Source organism: Mauremys reevesii, linkage group 5 (genome assembly GCF_016161935.1).
Source record: "Mauremys reevesii isolate NIE-2019 linkage group 5, ASM1616193v1, whole genome shotgun sequence".
Classification (NCBI taxonomy): domain Eukaryota; kingdom Metazoa; phylum Chordata; order Testudines; family Geoemydidae; genus Mauremys; species Mauremys reevesii.
The window spans coordinates 85,230,551-85,249,079 of NC_052627.1; the positions used below are offsets into that span (position 1 = coordinate 85,230,551).

At 47.5% G+C, this 18,529-nt stretch overlaps 1 protein-coding gene across 5 annotated transcripts in view; it reads right to left on the reverse strand.

Moving 5' to 3' along the window:
• TUSC3 (tumor suppressor candidate 3) overlaps positions 1-18,529 on the reverse strand; it is a 307,547-nt gene that overhangs the window by 140,927 nt on the left and 148,091 nt on the right. For all 5 annotated transcript variants that reach the window (XM_039542533.1, XM_039542535.1, XM_039542532.1 and 2 more), the window contains exon 3: positions 431-548. In XM_039542533.1, the coding sequence (XP_039398467.1) occupies positions 431-548 (118 nt within the window). The remainder of the gene's footprint in view (positions 1-430; positions 549-18,529) is intronic.

The following is an 18,529-nucleotide window of genomic DNA, read 5'->3' on the forward strand; positions in this document are numbered from 1 at the left end:
TTTTATGTCAAGAGAACCAATGGGAAAGTTTAACTACGTATGTGATTTTCACTGCACTTCACATCATTTTGGAGTCAATTTGTTTTACAAAGTCCAATGGAAGCAACCACCAATACATTAACAATGGCTTGATAAACTTCATTTAAACTTGATATAACCGAAAACAAATATGGTAGACTACATATGACATGTAGCAAAATTGGCTATTTTGCATTTTTGGTGTTTCCTGCTATAGCTACCCAGGGTGCATTATAGAAATTCCTGTGAATAACCACAGTTTTCCAGACTTTTCCTCCCACACTGTAATTCTTTATTATATTATCTAACATAACAAAAAACAAAAAAAACAAAAAACAAAAAAACCCACAGTACTTAAAATATGTGATATATATTAACCAAAGTTAAAAAGACATCATTCAACACCTTTTACCTGTTGAAAAACATCTGCCCCTTCATCATAATCCACTATAGTGAAGAATAATTTATTAGAAAAAGCAGATGAGTAGCGCCATGAGTTGGCCAGCACTTGATATTCTTCATTAGCTTGCCTGTTAGGGGAAAAAGGCATAGATACAGATCAAAAATATCGATATCTGTATGTAATTGACTACCAGTAAAGATTCAGTCACCATTTGTAACAATTGCAATCCAAAGAGAGGGATTAACTAAAACTGTAGCAAACACATTCTCAATGCTCTACCAAAAAAGATTTTGGCTGATATGGCATGGTGGTAGTGTATTCTTGTTGTTGTTGGTTTGTTTTTCCAGAAGTACAATTAATTTATAATGGGTGAGGTAATATCTTTTATTGGATCAGCTTCTTCTGGTGAGAGAGAAAAGCTTTCGAGCACACAGAGCTGAGGTACTCTGAGCGTCGCAGCAAAATGGTCCAATAAAAGATATTACATCACCCACATTGTCTCGCTAATATCCTGGGACCAACACCGTTACAACTACATTGCATGCAGTTAATTTATAATAGCTATCTAAGCAAGAAAACTCAAACAAAATACTAATGAAAATGGGTTTTAACATTTTTAACATAAAAAGCTTTACAAAAAGTGTAATTTAAATGCTCCTATAGTTTGTGCTGGAAAATATGGGTCCAAACCTGCAAATTGATTCATGTAGCGACACCCTTGTGGCAATGCAGATCCAGTATCAGGATTTATATGCTCAAGACTGCTCCAAATAAGCATCAATTCAGACTAGTAGAACATTGAGCTATACACCGGGGTGGCCAAACTGTGGGTCGCGAGCCACATGCAGCTCTTTTACTGTTGAAGTGTGGCTCACGTAGCCCCCTCCCACCTCCACCTACCAGACAGGGGGGGGGGGAAGAGCTCAGGACTTCTGTCTTGCAGCAGGGTGGTGGGGCTGGTGCTTCTGCCCAGCAGGAAGGGAGGTCTTGGGACTTCAGCTCTGTGGGGCACACCTGCTCAGCCTCAGGGCTTCAGCAGAAGTAGGGCTGAATTCCTGAGCCGCATCAGGCGCCTTTTGCGGGGATGAAGCCCTGAGTCCCGGCAGGTGTGCCCCGGCTCTTGAATTTGTGAAGACTGTCGTATGCAGCTTGGAGGGTCAGTAAGTTTGGCCACCCCTGCTATATACCAATGCAACATTCCTCCCAGAACAAAAGGATACATGGAAAGAGCTCTGCCAATACTACACTGAAAATTGTTGTGCCACAAAAGGAGTGGCAGTAGCAGAACTACAGTGGATGGAGTTGCAAATAACATCCCTATTCGACATTCTTTCCTACAAAAAATATTTAAAACCCAACACAAAATATAGGGTTTTTTTTTGCAGTCTGTAGTAATTTCTATCAGCATTAGAAAGTCACATTCCCCTCCCCCACCCCAGCAGGCTCCCTACCCCCCAAACCTCAAGGAAGAGCCAGAGAGAAAAATAATGCAGCACGACACTACATTAATTTTTTGACTCCTCCCTCTTGGTGCTCAGAAAATCATTTTAAAAGGAAGATTTGGGGGGAGAGGGGTTGACGGGATGAGAGAGCTGCATTACTAGTGAAGAAGTTATCTGCATGAATAGCCCTGGAACCACATAGACTTGGAGACAAAACAACTGTACAATATACTAGGGGGCATCTCAAAGTTATTGAGGGGATCTTTGTGGAGATTTCCACCCCACAGAGCTTCTTCTGTGGCTATTTCAATATTTTCTATTAATTATTTATATTACAGAGCCCCGTCCTTTATCTACCTTTCTTTTCAGATGGAGGGATACAAAAATAGTATGAACACATTGTTTTTAAAACTTCTCTCAAAAGGATTTTTTTGTAAAGCGTGTTGCATGTACATTATGGCGTGGTACATAGGTATTAAAAGCAACTATTTGGCCACTCCTGCAACACTTGTCTATGATTTGAGTTACAATGAAAATAGGCAGATATATATGAAAAGGGAGGCAGGTATAAGCAGTCTTTCATAAAAAAGGTGTTGAAAGCATGCTTATTCTTCTCATTAAAAACAAGTCATAATACTGAAGTCAATGCCACCTCAGCACACAGCACTTCTGGAGCTGTGTATACCAAGAGAAATAACATGCATGGGCAAATGCACCACTATAAAAAATAAAAAGTGAAACTTGATCATCACTTTAAGTCAATCTCACATGCAGTACAATGAAAACCTTTTATCCTTGTAAACTATTTTTTTTTAAATCTCATTTAGTAAACTAGATTTGAAAGTATAGAAAATGTGGAGCTTATGTTCATTGGCATCCTGAAGAGGGCAGTCAAGCAGCATCAAATGACTGCTGCAAATGCTTAAGTAATAACTGTAGGGCACTGTTCTGTTAAACCTGTTATATTAAAACCTTACCATTTTTTATTATAAGAACAAGATGATAACATAATTTCATCTTGATGCTATCATTCTCCTTATTCTACCCTTTCATATTTGTTACAGATATTTATGTAAAATCATAAAAGAATTATAAATTATAGTTATGCCCCTACTAGTCAATAAATTTCTTAATTTTTCCCCATCTTTGTATACTTTGCATCTTTAAATTAAAGCAGTTTCCAATTTATTAAATGGATATCTGTCTTTTCAGAAGAGAGCTTAGCTTCTAAGTTTTGTTGTTGTTGTGTTTTCATGTGTCTACTTGCACGTTCTGCGACAGAGTGGTTTTGGAATACAATCTTTAGAACTTACTGAAGGTAACTTAGCAAAGTATTCTGTAAGACTTCTCTAGAGCAGCTTTTATAAAGACACTGAAAAGACATTCTGTAAAGACCAAAAGTGGGTAAAATTCAAATATTTGCACTTCAATATTGAAGCTAGCTCTTAATTCAACTGGTGAGCAGGTGGCTGAAAAGCTATAACAGTTTCTCTTTTGAAATCAATGGGACTACTCACAGTACATGAAGTTACGCATGCACACAAGTCCTTGAAAGATCGGAGTCAAATTAAAGACAACACAGAAGTGGGGATAACAAATAATTAAAAGGTCTGGAGAAGAAAGGATGAGACAAACAGCGATAGGTTCACACAATTTGTTACATGGTCTAGCTATGTACACAACCAGAGAGCATCATATCACTCTTATTACAATACATAATATCTCCACAATCCATCATGTCTCTCTACCTACTTAGATAGATGTCATTTATTGCATCACTGCTAACTGCCTTCTGAAGTGATTGGGAACACCTATCTGGACTCTAGGCAACACTGTTCCAAAAATGGTAGTTCTCTAGGAGCGGATTGTATCTCAGGTGCAAAATAAAATAAATAAATAAATAAATAAATTAGAGTCTTTTACTACTGAAAAGGGTATAGATACAGCCATTGTCTTCCAACTAGCTGTGTGAGCTGCTATGAAGTATGGGAGGAACTGTATTTGGTCTTGGAATGAAAGGACTGCATGATCAGACTAGGAATAGACACTAATGCTGCTAGTTTGGCATTACTTTTTCATCAGGCTGAGCAAGAAAGGAGAATAGAGTATCTAAGCAGTAGCGTAGCTGGCGGGATTCAGCGGAAGCAGACGTTTCCCTTCAGTCCGGCAGGCGCAGAAGCGGCGCCTGCCGGCCGGCGCTGCCAGCCACACGGCCAGAGGAGCCGCGGGGCGGCAGCGGCAGCCTGGCGCGGAAGCGGCGCCTACCGGCTGGTGCTGCCTGCTACACGGCCAGAGGGGCTGCGGGGCGGCAGGCTGGCATGGAAGCTTTGCCTGCTGGCCGGTGCAGGCACAGCCAAGCGCTGGGACAGGAGCCAGGGACAGGCAGCAGCGCAGGACGGAAGGTGAGTGTGGGAGGGGGGTCCTGTCTGGGGGCGTGGCCAGAGGGGAGCCAAGGGGGCGTGGCCAGAGGGGGAGCCAAGCGGGGGGCACCTTTTTATGTTTTTTGCTCCTCCTACGCTGAAAACGTGGCTACGCCACTGTATCTAAGAGCACAAATAGTGTTACTGTTACTACCACCATTTAAGACTTTAGGCAGAGATGGTAGCACTGCAGTACCAGCAATGACAGCAGTATTATCTACCAATGAGAGATGCAGAGACCAGGTTAGATGACATAGTGCCATCTAAACATTCTTTACCTAGGCTATTCAGTATTTTTACAATAGTCATTGTTGGTACCAGGTTGTTTTCTTTCCTACATGACACATGCTTAACATATATTAAATTATGAGTTTGATATTTCCAGCAAACCAGATTGACTAAATAAGCCAGCATCTATGCTTGTTTTTTTCTCCAGAGCCTATGAACAGCTGTAATTGCCAGCAGTTACAAGACACCATACAGCTCTTTATAAGAAGGCACATTTATTCTTAAGATAAAAACATTAGAGAAAATCTTCCAAACAATAATAATAATAAAAAACCACCCTACACACAAACAAAAAGCTTACCAGAGGTCACCCCCTTACAACACCAACAAGGCCTTAGTGGGGGTCAGTCTTTCAAACCCCACAAAGGGTTTTTTTTCCCCCTGTGGTTGCAAGTTTGTAACAGCATTACTCAGAACTCGCACAACCACGAATAACTCAGTTTTTCCTTTATGCAGACTGGGCCTTTGATATTGGCCTCATATAACAGGTGATCAGCAGACAAAGGCCCGTTCCTCAGTGCATAGCTTCAGAAGGATATTTTTTTGTAACTGGAGGTGGGGAATTTGCATTCATCTCCTACTACATATTTCCCAAAATCTACTTCATACATATCATCCCAAAAGTCCACTCTTTTCTGGCACATTGTTCAATAGTGTTTTGATCATGTAGGCCTTACATTACATTTCCTTACATTGGAGAGGTTACATACAATCCCAGCCCACAATAATACATAATATTTGTATTTAATACAATTAATTCCCAAATATTTTTAAACCTAATAAGTTTTCTCAAGGAAATTGCCATATCTGTCACAAGGGGTTTTGTTAAACAGAATCAATTCAGCAAAGAGGAGGGTTTTCTTTGTATATGTGTCTACACAACTAATCTCATTTGTATAGCTTTAGCCCTATTTGGTTTTCTAAAGGTGAAAAGAGATGCAGAACTAGAGAAAATTAGCTTAGTATAATGCTCGAGTAAGGGCTTGTCTACAATTAAGACACTACAGTGACACACCTGTAGTGCTTTGGGTTATCCACCTCCCCAAGAGGCGATAGCAAGGTTGACAGAAGAATTCATCCATCGACCTAGCTCTGTCTACATAGGGATTTAGGTCATCTTAACTATGCCCCTCAGGGGGTGGAGATTTTTCACACCCCTGACTAGCATAGATAAACAAATCTAATTTTCAACTGTAGAGCAGACCTAATGGAATAAAATTAAGAAAGAGAAAATGTAGGCAGAACATTAGGAAAAAATCAGTAAGATCTATTAAGCTGTGAAATGATCTGCCCAAGGAAGTGATGAAAGCATTATCACATGGTACTTTAAGTAGATTAAACAAACACTAACTACTATACAATAGGTAACAACTTGCATTGGCAGGGGAATGGACTAACAGAAAATCTAGAAGGTCTTTTCTGTCTCTTTATAATAAGATTTGTTCATTGCTACTCTTTACCGCTACAATTATTTTGCTGTTTGTTACTTGGAATAATATTTTTCCTAATAATAAAAAGAAGAAAGTGTTTAAATATTTTAACTTCCTGCTTGCAACACAACAATAATTTATAACTAAGTTATTTGGCCATGAGTCTGGGAAGATCAATAAACATATATGTAGACCCACACCTCTCTTAACCAAATATGGTTAAGATGCATTAAAGTCTCTGCAACTCCATGTAGAAAATTTATCACATATATAATAAAAATACTACAGAGTGCTCCAGAAAATTCAAACTCCATAACAGAATTCTCATAGGTTTCAGAGTAGCAGTCATGTTACTCTGTATCCGCAAAAAGAACAGGAATACTTGTGGCACCTTAGAGACTAACAAATTTATTTGAGCATAAGCTTTCGTGGGCTACAACCTACTTCATCGAATGCATAGAATCTTACTATATGTTCTATTCTATGCATCTGATTAAGTGTGCTGCAGCCCATGAAAGCTTATGCTCAAATAAATTTGTTAGTCTCTAAGGTGCCACAAGTACTCCTGTTCTTTTTTAAAGAATTCTCATACTCTTTTTACAGACTAGTCTTTCATCATGAGTGAAAGTCTGAACTCTGTCAGTGTACTGGAATGCTTAAAGCTGTCCAGTCCAGTCTAGATTTTGGTTTTCTGCCTTGGAGGGTTCCTCCTCTGCGAAGCTAATGTTTCTTCTTCAAATGATTGTTCATATTGATTCCAATTAGGTGTGTGTGCGCCGCATGCACAGTCGTCGGATAGTTTTCCCTTAGCAGCTCCCGTCGGGTTGGTTGTGGAGCCCCCTGGAGTGGTGCCTTTATGGCGCTGCATATATGCCCCTGCTGACTTGGCACCTCCTCAGTTTCTTCTTACCGCCAGTGACAGTCGTTGGAACAGCAGTCGCTTGCTTAGCAAGTGCTTCCCTTAGCGTACTGTCTGATAGTTGTAGTTTAGTTCTTAGTTAGTAGTAATAGTTAGTGTATATAGCATATAGTGTATATAGTGAGATAAGAATTGGGAGTGGAGTCTTTCCCCAATACCTAATCCCCCAACCTTGGCCTCCAGGGCATGCTGCGAGCCCAAGGGTTCAAACCTCGTGGAATCTCCACCTAACTTATGCCAATGAGCAACCCCCATGACTCATGTCTGAAGTGTCTAGGGGGAGGCGCACCAGACTGACAAGTGCAAAATCTGTAGAGCTTTCCTCCTTGGATGAAAAAAAGAGTGAGATTTCCAACTGAAGCAACTGCTCATGGAATCTGCTCTTTGCCCCCAGCCTGCAATGAGCCACCAGGACCCGGCACCGAGCGCATCCATAAAGAGTGCCCCGGCCTCGGTCTGTGACACAGTGCCGAGGAAGGACTCTAGTCTAAGAGACCCTCTGCACCAACATTCCCTGGCACCACAAGCTTCGGCCCGGCAGCGCTCCTATTCTCCGGTGCCGCATAAGCACCATAGGAAGACTGACAAGAGCGCTCCCTGGTACCGAAGACAGCAGGACCGGCAGGTGCACCTCCAGTACGTCCGCGAAGGAGCACTTGGCGCCCAAACAGCATGAGCCAGTGCCGTTGACCGGTTCCCCTGAGGGGACTGTTGAGTCCGATGGCCAGTGACTCCCCGGAGCAGTGCCAGGTGGAGGAGCTAGAGCTGCCCTCCACCCTGGACACTTTTGAGGCCACCAGGGACCTCATTGCCATGATGGCTCCCTAACCCCTGGTAGTTAGGGACAAGCCTCCGGTGCCTTATCATCCAGCGCCATCTAGAGCAGGGGTCGGCAACCTTTCAGAAGTGGTGTGCCAAGTCTTCATTTATTCACTCTGATTTAAGGTTTCGTGTGCCAGTAATACATTTTAACGTTTTTAGAAGGTCTCTTTCTATAAGTCTATAATATATAACTAAACTATTGTTGTATGTAAAGAAAATAAGATTTTTTAAATGTTTAAGAAACTTCATTTAAAATTAAATTAAAATGCAGAGCCCCGCAGACCGGTGGCCAGGACCCACCGCTGAAAATCAGTTCACGTGCTGCCTTTGGCACGCGTGCCATAGGTTGCCTACCCCTGATCTAGAGGCAAGACGGCCATGATGAGGTGTTCACCATCATCTTCTCAGCACTGTTCGCCTCGGCACCGCTCCCCATCACTGTGGCTGAGACACCATTCTGAGGCATCGGGTTCTGGGCATGGCTCCCCAGCACCAGTGGGGAGATGCTCCTTTTTCCCAGCACCACGAGAGAAGTAGCATTGGTTCCCAGCATGGGAGTCTCAGCACTGGTCCCCCGCACTGTCAGTTTAACAGTTTGACACAGTTTGATCATCACGGTCAAGATCAGTCTCACCTGATTCTGATGGGGATTCCTTCTACTCTTGCCACAGCTGACACAGATCGCACTGGTGATGGAGGGAGACACTGCCAGCATGGCACCCCGAGTGGCAGCCCCTGACACAATGGCCCTTTTGGACCCCGGGCATATCATCAGGCCCAGGGTTCCCTCAACAGGCACTCCCGCTTGGTGGCCTCCGAAACCCAAGCAACTCAACCAATCATTGACAGGCCTATTCCACAGGGATCCGACATGTTGGCACAGGCCCCACCACCTACCCAAGATGCCGCTGCGCTGACTCCAGCACAGGCCACACTGCAGGGCCAGGCTACTGTCACTGCAACAGTGGTCACCTCAGAGGCTCCCGGCACTGACCAGGAGGAGATCAGAGGCCAGAGGGTCAGGAGGACCCGGTACCACCTCTGGCTTCTAATCTTCGTCCCCGAACGAGGCGGTGGCAGAAGCTTCTACTTGGGTCTACTTGGGTCCTACCCCAATCAACCATAGGGTCCACCAGGACCTTCTGCGGAGGACTGCCCGTAACATGGGGATACAAGCAAAGGAGGTTGTCAAACCTGATGGCCCCATGGTCGACATCCTTGCACCAGAAAGCCCATCCAGGGTAGCTCTGCCTCTGGTAAAAAAACAATTCAAAACAACATTAAGATTCTGTGGCAGACCCCCACATCTATACCACCTATCGCTAGAGATGTGGAGTGCAAGTACTTTGTCCCTTCCAAGTACCTGTTCTCACACCCACAGCCACGCTCTTTGGTAGTGGCCACGGTTAATGAGAAGGAGAGACAGGGCAGCAGTAGCCGACCCCTAAATCCAAGGAGTCGAAAAGCATGGACCTTTTTGGTGGAAAGGTCTACTCTACAGGGTGCCTACTGCTGAGGATAGAGAATGAGTAACTTATCCTCAGCACATATAACTTCAACTGCTGGGCCACCACGGGGTAGTTTAAGGAGTTGATCCCACCAGACTCCAGAGCCAAGTTTCCAGCTATTATTGACGAAGGGAAGGCAGTGGTGTGGACCTCACTGCAGGCCTCGCTAGACTCTGCAGACTTGGCTGCCCACATCCTTTCCTCCAGGATAGCCATGAGGAGGAGCTTATGGCTACAAGAGTTGCAGCAAACCCTGTAGGACCTAACGTTCGAATGTGCAGGGTTATTCTCAGAGCAAACAAACTCCAGGCTGCAGGCTCCAGGTCTCCCAGGCTACGATAAAGTTGTTGGGTATTCACATACTGGCTACTCAACGAAAACATTTCAAGCCCCAACAGCACAAATCTTCGTTGGGCTCAAAGCAGGCCTTTTGAAGGTCCGCCCGAGGACGGAGCACCTGTCTCAACACTGGATACTTCCCCATGTTTTTTCAATTGTCTATCCCACTTTTTCTGTGCTTGGACTCGAATAACTTCAGACTGCTGGGTTCTTTGCATGGTGGAAGCAGGATATTTTCTCCAATTCTGCTCCTACCCTCTCTCCCACCCTCTTCCCCATCCCTCTTCAGGGACCCCTCTCACAAGCAACTCCTTATCCAGAAGGTGTGGATGCTCCTCACCATAGGAGTGGTGGAAGAGGTTCCTCAGGAGCTATGGGGCAACGAATTCTATTCCCAGTACTTCCTAATCCCCAAAGCCAAGGGGTGTCTCAGACCCATTCTAGACATATGAGGACTCAACAAGTTAATGGTAAAGTTGAAGTTGTGCATGGGCTCCCTCAGTACAATTATCCCTTCTCTGGATCCAGGAGACTGGTACGCCACCCTCAATATGAAAGACGTGTACTTTCACATAGCTATTCAGCCTGCACACAGACGTTTCCTATGGTTTGTGGTCAACCACAAACATTATCAGTTCACAGTCCTTGCCTTCAGCCTGTCAACAGCCCCCGAGTGTTCACCAAGTGCACGTTGATCGTAGACGACTTCCTCCAAAGGAGGCAGGTATACCCTTACCTCGACGACTGGATGCTCGGGGGCACACCAGGGAGCAGGTGAAGTCTCAAGTCCGTTTAGTCAGATCCACTTTTGAGAGACTGGGTCTCCTCCTCAGCGTGAACAAGTCTACATTACCACCGACCCAAAGAAGCGAGTTCATTGGGGCGGTGAGGACTCGGTCCAGGCAAGAGCGCTTTTGCCTGAGTCCCAGTTCCACGCCATGACATTATTCATGGCCTCAGGCAGTACAACTCCATTATAGCAAGGGGTTGCCTGAGTCTCCTCGGCCACCTGGCAGCCTGCACTTACGTGGTCCAGCATGCCAGGCTGAGGCTCAAGTCACTCCAGGCATGGCTCGCTTCGGCCTATCGCCCAGGGCATGACAGCATGAATGCAGTGGTCACGGTTCTGTTGCAAGTACTTGACTCCCTCCGATGGTGGCTCAACTCTCGGACAGTGTGTGGAGTCCCCTTCAACAGTCCCCAGCCCTCCTTGTCCCTGGTAACGGATGTGTCAGCTAGGGAATGGGGCACATATTTGGGAGACCTCCAAACGCAAGGACTATGGTCACAGGACGAGCTCTCTCTCCATATCAATATCAAGGAGCTGAGGATGGTGCGACTAGCATGCCAAACCTTCCAGGCTCAACTACAAGGCCAGTGCATGGCAGTTATGACGGACAACACTACTGTCATGTTTTACATCAACAAGAAGGGTGGAGCCCGCTTCTCTTCCCTATGTCGGGAAGCCCTACGGCTATGGGAGTTCTGCATAGTCCACTCCATTCACCTAGAAGCATCCTATCTACCAGGAGTTCAGAACACACTGGTGGACCACATCAGCAGGTCCTTCAGCAATCACAAGTGGTCCATTTGGCTTGATGTCATACACTCCATTTTAAAAGGTGGGGATTTCCCTAAGTCAATCTGGTTGCTACCCAGGGCAACAACAAGTGCCCAATGTTCAGCTCCTTCCAGAAGCACAGCCCAGGATCAATCATGGATGCATTCCTGTTACCCTGGGAAGGCCGCCTGCTCTATGCCTTTCCCCTGATCCCTCTCATGCACAAGGTCCTACTCAAGGTCCACATGAATGGGGTAGAGATAATTCTGGTAGCTCCAGAATGGCCACAGCAACGCTGGTACACCATGCTTCTGGAACTGTCAGTTGACACCCAACCCCGATCACGTTGCCACTCCTCCCCAACCTGATCACTCAAGACCATGGTTATCTTAATCATCCTGATCTCCAATCCCTCCACATCATGGCCTGGAAGCTTCATGGCTGAATCCCATGAAGCTTATGTGCTCGGAACAGGTAAGGGAGGTCTTACTAAGCAGCAGAAAGCCCTCCACTAGGGCCACATATCTGGCAAAGTGAAAAAGTTTTAAACTACTGATGCAACCAGTGTCATACACCCGCACTTCAGGCGCGTATCCCTCTCACCCTAGAGTGTCTTCTGCACCTGAAGCCGCAAGGCCTGGAAGTATCATCCATAAAGGTACACCTCACTGCTATCTCGGCTTTCCACCTAGGAGTGTCTGGATGCTCCTCCTTCGCCAACCTCATGGTTGGCCAGTTCCTCAAGGGTCTGGAATGGCCACATCCCTAGATTGGACAGTCTGTTCCTGCCTGGGACCTTAACTTCATCCTCTCCAGACTAATAGGGCCCTCATTTGAACCACTGGTTACTTGCTCCCTTCTCTACCTGTCATGGAAGGTAGCCTTCCTGGTCACCATTATATCAGCAAGGAGGGTGTCTGAGTTAAAGACCCTTACCTCAGACCCACTTTATACAGTTTTCCACAAGGATAAGGTGCAACTCAGACCTCACGTGGCCTTTCTTCCTAAGGTTGTGTCACATTTCCATACTGGCCAAGACATATTCCTGCCTGTTTTCTATCCTAGCCTCATGCCAGTAGCCGTGAGCAGAGGCTACACTCTCTGGAAGTTTGGTGGATACTAGTATTCTACATCGAGTGCACTAAGCTGTTCAGGAAGTCAAACCAGCTGTTCGTAGCGGTGGCAGACCAGATGAAAGGACTCCCAGTCTCATCTCAAAGAATATCTTCCTGGATCACATCCTGCGTCTGCACGTGCTATGAGCTGGCCAAAATACCAGCCCAGGCACTTATGGCACACTCCACAAGGGCACAGACTTCATTAGCGGCACTCCTGGCCCAGGTCCCGATACAAGGAATCTGCAGGGCAGCAACTTGGTCCTCGGTGTATACGTTCACCTCTCATTACACCATCATCCAGCACGCCAGAGATGATGCAGTATTCAGCATCTACCGCTTAGGCAAGGCTTGCGAGTCACCTAATTGGAATCGATATGAGCAATCACTCGAAGAAAAAACGGTTACTCACCTTCTCGTAACTGTTGTTCTTCAAGATGTGTTGCTCATATGCATTCAAATATCCACCCTCCTACCCCTCTGTCAGAGTAGCCGGCAAGAAGAAACTGAGGCGGGGCCAGGTCAGCAGGTTCATATATGCAGCGCCATGAAGGCGCCACTCAAGGGGGCTCCACAATCGACCCGATGGGAGCTACTAAGGGAAAACTTGCCAACAACTGTGCACGCAGCGCACACACATCTAAGTGGAATCGATATGAGCAATCTCTCGAAGAAGAAACATTAGCTTCATATAGGAGGAACCCTTCAAGGCAGATAACCAAAATCTAGGCTGGACTGGACAGCTTTAAGCATTCCAGTACACTGACAGAGTTCAGACTTTCACTCTCAACGAAACACTAGAAGACCTTAAAAATATGAGAGTCAACTCCTACCACATAGACCTGTGGCCACCATAGCCAGCAGAAGTGTATCATTTTCCTCTGCTAATGGAAATAATCAATACCTCCTTGCAGAGTCCCATTCCCCCTGCACCCGGACCCCTCACTTTGCCACCTGCACCCAGATAGCCCCACACAGAACCCTCTCACCCCACACCATGATCTCCCCACACTAAGTCCCTCCACACTTGGATTAAGGACAATACGAAGGAATTCTTTTAAATATACCAGGAACAAACAAAGATTTAGCAATGGTATACGTTCAATACTAAAAGAGTCTAGTAAAGCTATCAATCATGATGCAGATAAGACAGAAGTATTCCAAAAAAAATTCCGTTGAGTATTTGGAAAGAAGAAGGATGATATATTCAAATCTTACAGAGACAAGGAAATATATTCTATTCCCTCAGGAACTAGGTAGGATATTAAATAGCAACTATTAAACATAAGCATTTTTACATTGATAGAACCAGATGACTTGCACCCAAGAATAAAAAGAATTGGAAGTCATGGAAGAGATTCCAGAAGACTGGAAAAGGGCAAATATAGTGCCAATCTATAAAAAGGGAAATAAGGACAACACAGGAAATTACAGACCAGTCAGCTTAACTTCTGAACCTATAAAGATAATGGAGCAAATAATTAAGACATCAATTTGCAAACATCTAGAAGATAATAAGGTAATAAGTACAGTCAGCATGGATTTGTCAAGAACAAATCATGTCAAACCAACCTGATAGCTTTCTTTGAAAGGGTAACAAGCCTTGTGGATTGGGGTGGTGGGAAGCCATTCACATGGTATATCTTTACTTTAGTAAAGCTTTTGATACTGTCTCACATGACCTTCTCATATAGAAACTAGGGAAATTAAACCTAAATGGGAGCTACTAAAAAGTGGATACAAAACTGGTTGGAAAACCATTCCCAGAGAATAGTTATCAGTGGGTCACAGTCATACTCGAAGGGCATAATGAGTGGAGTCCCACAGGGAACAGTTCTGGGTCTGGTTCGGTTATAAATCTTCATCCATGATTTAGATAATAGCATAGAGAGTACACTTATAAAGTTTGTGGATGATACCAAGCTGGGAGGGGCTGGAAGTGCTTTGAAGGATAGGATTAAAATTCAAAATGATCTGAAAAAACTGGAGAAATGGTCTGAAGTAAACAGAATGAAATCCAATAAAGACAAATGCAAAGTACTCCATTTAGGAAAGAACAATCAGTTGCACACATACAAAACTGGAAATGACTGTTAGGAGGGAGTACTGTGGAAACAGATCTGGGGGTCATAGCGGATCACAAGGTAAATATGAGTCAACAGTGTAATGCTGTTGCAAAAGAACTGAACATCATTCTGGGATGTATTAGCAGGAATGTGGTAAGCAAGACATGAGAAAAGACGGTTACTCACCGTTGTAACTGTTGTTCTTCGAGATGTGTTGCGCCTATCCATTCCAGTTAGGTGTGCGCGCCGTGCATGCACGGCTCTTCGGAAGATTTTTACCCTAGCAACTCCGGCAGGCCGGCTGGGCGCCCCCTGGAGTGGTGCTGCTATAGCGCTAGATATATACCCCAGCCGGCCCGTCCGCTCCTCAGTTCCTTCTTGCCGGCTACTCCGACAGTGGGGAAGGAGGGCGGGTCTGAAATGGATAGGAGCAACACATCTCGAAGAACAACAGTTACAACGGTGAGTAACCGTCTTTTCTTCTTTGAGTGATTGCTCCTATGCATTCCAGTTAGGTGATTCCCAAGCCTTACCTAGGCGGTGGGGTCGGAGTGAGACGTGGCAGAGTGTAAGACTGCTGAGCCGAAGGCTGCATCGTCTCTGGATTGTTGCACCAACGCGTAGTGGGAAGCGAAGGTGAGGACAGAAGACCAGGTGGCCGCTCTACAGATGTCCTGGATGGGAACATGGGCCAGGAAGGCGGCAGACGAGGCTTGCGCTCTCGTAGAGTGAGCGGTGAGGTGGCTAGCTGGCACTCGAGCAAGCTCGTAACATGTCCAGATACAAGATGTTACCCAGGAGGAAATCCTCTGAGAGGAGACCGGCTTGCCTTTCATGCGATCAGCAACCGATACAAATAGCTGGGGCGAACGCCGGAAGGGCTTCATCCGCTCTATGTAAAATGCGAGGGCCCTGCGGACGTCCAGGGTGTGAAGCTGTTGTTCACGACTTGAGGTGTGCTGCTTCGGGAAAAAGACCGGGAGGAAAATGTCCTGGTTCAAATGGAAGGCCGACACCACCTTAGGGAGGAAGGCTGGGTGTGGCCGAAGCTGCACCTTGTCTCCATGGAAGATGGTATACGGCGGACCAGCCGTTAGGGCACGAAGCTTGGAAACTCGTCGCGCTGAAGTTATAGCGATGAGAAAAGCCGTTTTCCATGATAGATAAAGCAGGGAACACGTGGCCAAGGGCTCGAAGGGGGCTCCCATGAGCCTGGCTAGAACTAGGTTCAGATCCCAGGACGGGGCCGGGCGTCGTACTGGTGGGAACAAGCGATCTAGGCCCTTAAGGAAGCGGGAAACCATCGGATCGGAAAAGATGGACCGGTGACCTACGGGCGGCCGAAAGGTGGAAATGGCCGCTAGGTGTACTTTCAAAGACGAGACCACGAGACCTTGCTCCTTAAGGGACCAGAGGTAGTCCAGGATCGTTGGAATAGGGACAACGAACGGATTAAGGCGTCTCTGATCGCACCAGAGTGCAAAACGCTTCCATTTCGCGAGGTAGGTTGAGCGAGTGGAAGGCTTCCTGCTTTCCATCAGGACTTGCTGCACCGCCACTGAACAGTCACGCTCCGCGTGGGTCAACCACGCAGGTACCAAGCTGTAAGATGGAGGGACTGTAGGTCCGGGTGGCGGAGCCTGCCAAAGTCCTGCGTTATCAGGTCCGGCCACAACGGGAGGGGAATAGGCTCCTGTACGGAGAGCTCGAGCAGCAGAGTGTACCAGTGCTGTCTCGGCCAGGCCGGAGCAACGAGTATGAGGCGGGCCCTGTCCCTCCGAAGCTTGAGTAGCACCCGATGTACGAGTGGGAACGGAGGGAAGGCATATAGGAGGTGATCCGTCCAGGAGCAGAGGAATGCGTCCGACAGGGAGCCTCGGGAGCGACCCTGGTAAGAACAGAACTGGTGGCACTTCCTGTTCTCTTTGGAGGCAAACAGGTCTATCTGGGGAAACCCCCACCGTCAGAAAATTGTGTGCACCACATCGAGACGAAGGGACCATTCGCGGGAGAGGAACGACCTGCTGAGATGGTCGGCCAGCATATTCTGCACTCCTGGAAGAAAGGATGCTACCAGGTGAATCAAGTGGGTTATGCAGAAGTCCTACAGGAGCATCGCTTCCGTGCAAAGCAGGGAGGAGCGGGCCCCACCCTGCTTGTTGACATAAAACATCGCCGTCGTGTTGTCTGTAAACACCGCCACACAGCGCCCTTGGAGATGGGCGTGGAAAGCTTGACACGCGAGGCGGATCGCCCGCAGCTCCCTGACATTGATATGTAGGGAGAGCTCTCAGGGCGACCAGAGACCCTGAGTGTGTAGGTCGCCGAGGTGTGCTCCCCACCCCAACTCCGAGGCATCCGTGGTCAGGGTGACAGACAGGCGAGGAGGGCGGCATGGGACTCCGGCACACACGACCTCTGGGTCCAGCCACCAGTTGAGTGAAGCGAGGATCGGTTTCGTGACTGTGACTACCATGTCTATGGGGTCACGGTGCGGCCGGTACACCGACGCAAGCCAAGTTTGAAACGGGCGAAGGCGCAGCCTCGCGTACGTAGTCACGAACGTGCACGACGCCATGTGGCCCAGGAGGCGGAGACAGGTTCGCACCATTGTTGTGGGAAAGGATTGTAGGTCCCGGACTAAGGAAACCATAGTCTGATGCTGAGGTCGAGGGAGGGAGGCCCTGGCCAAATTGGAATCCAGGACCACTCCGATGAACTCCACTCTCTGTGATGGAGCTAACGTGGACTTCTCGGCGTTTATCATAAGACCTAGGCGCTGAAACAGGGCTAGGATCTCGGCCAGTTGACTTGCTACCAGTTGGCGGGATGGTCCGCGGACCAGCCAGTCGTCAAGATACGGGTACACATGTATGCGGCGATGGCGGAGGGCTGCGGCAACCACTGCCATGCACTTGGTGAAGACTCTCGGCGCGGTGGAGAGGCTGAAGGGTAGCACCGCAAACTGGTAGTGCATGCTGTTGATGATGAAACGCAGGTAGCGTCGATGAGGAGGGTAAATTGCGATATGGAAATACGCGTCCTTCATGTCGAGGGCGGCAAACCAGTCTCCCGGATCCAGGGAGGGAATGATGGTCCCCAGGGTTACCATGCAAAACTTGAGCTTGAGCAGGTATCTGTTGAGCTCTCGGAGGTCTAGTATAGGTCGTAGACCTCCTTTCACTTTGGGGATTAGGAAATATCGGGAATAGAATCCCCGGCCTCGCATGTCGCTCGGCACCTCCTCTATGGCACCCAAACTCAGCAGAGTCTTGACCTCTTGCGAGAGGAATTGCTCGTGAGAGGGGTCCCTGAAGAGGGACGGGGAGGGTGGGGGGGGCGAAACAAAGTGAAGGCGGTAACCAGACTCTGCCGTGCGTAGCACCCAGTTGTCCGTTGTAATCTGGGACCATGCCGGGAGGAAGTGGGAAAGATGGTTGAAAAATAACGGGGAAGGATCCGGTGAAGAGACTGATGGGCTGTCCTCGGGCGTCCCATCAAAAGGCAGACTTAGGCCCCTGAGGGGCTTTAGAGGGCGCTTGGGACTGATTTCCCCGGTTGCCAGACGGTCTCCGGCGGTTCAGCCTGCCTCTGCGCGGATTGTCAGGCCGTGGCCTGGCCTGATTAAACCGGCGGTACGACTGCTGCCGGAAGGACCTCCGCTGGGTAGCTGGCGTGTGCATGCCCAGAGTGCGGATGGCGACTTAGCCATCTTTAAGAGTCTGAATTCTGGAGTCTGTTTTTTCCAAGAAGAGACCCTTGGTATCGAAGGGCAGGTCCTGTAGAGTGTGCTGGACCTCGGGCGGCAAGGTGGAAGACTGCAGCCAGGAGATTCTTCTCATGGTCACTCCCGATGCCAAAGTTCTGGCTCCGGAATCTGCGGAGTCCAGTGAGGCCTGGAGGGAGGACTGGGAGGCTTTCTTGCCCTCCTCAAGAAGGGCTGAGAATTCCGGTCTGCAGGCTGCTGGTATCAGCTCCGTAAATTTAGACAGGGACACGAAGGCGTCGTAGGTGTAGCGACCAAGGAGAGCCAGCTGATTGGCAATCCGTAGCCGAAGGCCACCAGCCGAATAGACCTTCCGGCCCAACAGGTCCATCCTCCGCGCGTCTTTGGACTTTGGCGCCGGCGCGGGTTGCCCATGTCTCTCCCGGTCATTCACGGACTATACTACGAGGGAGTCCGGAGTCGGGTGCGTGT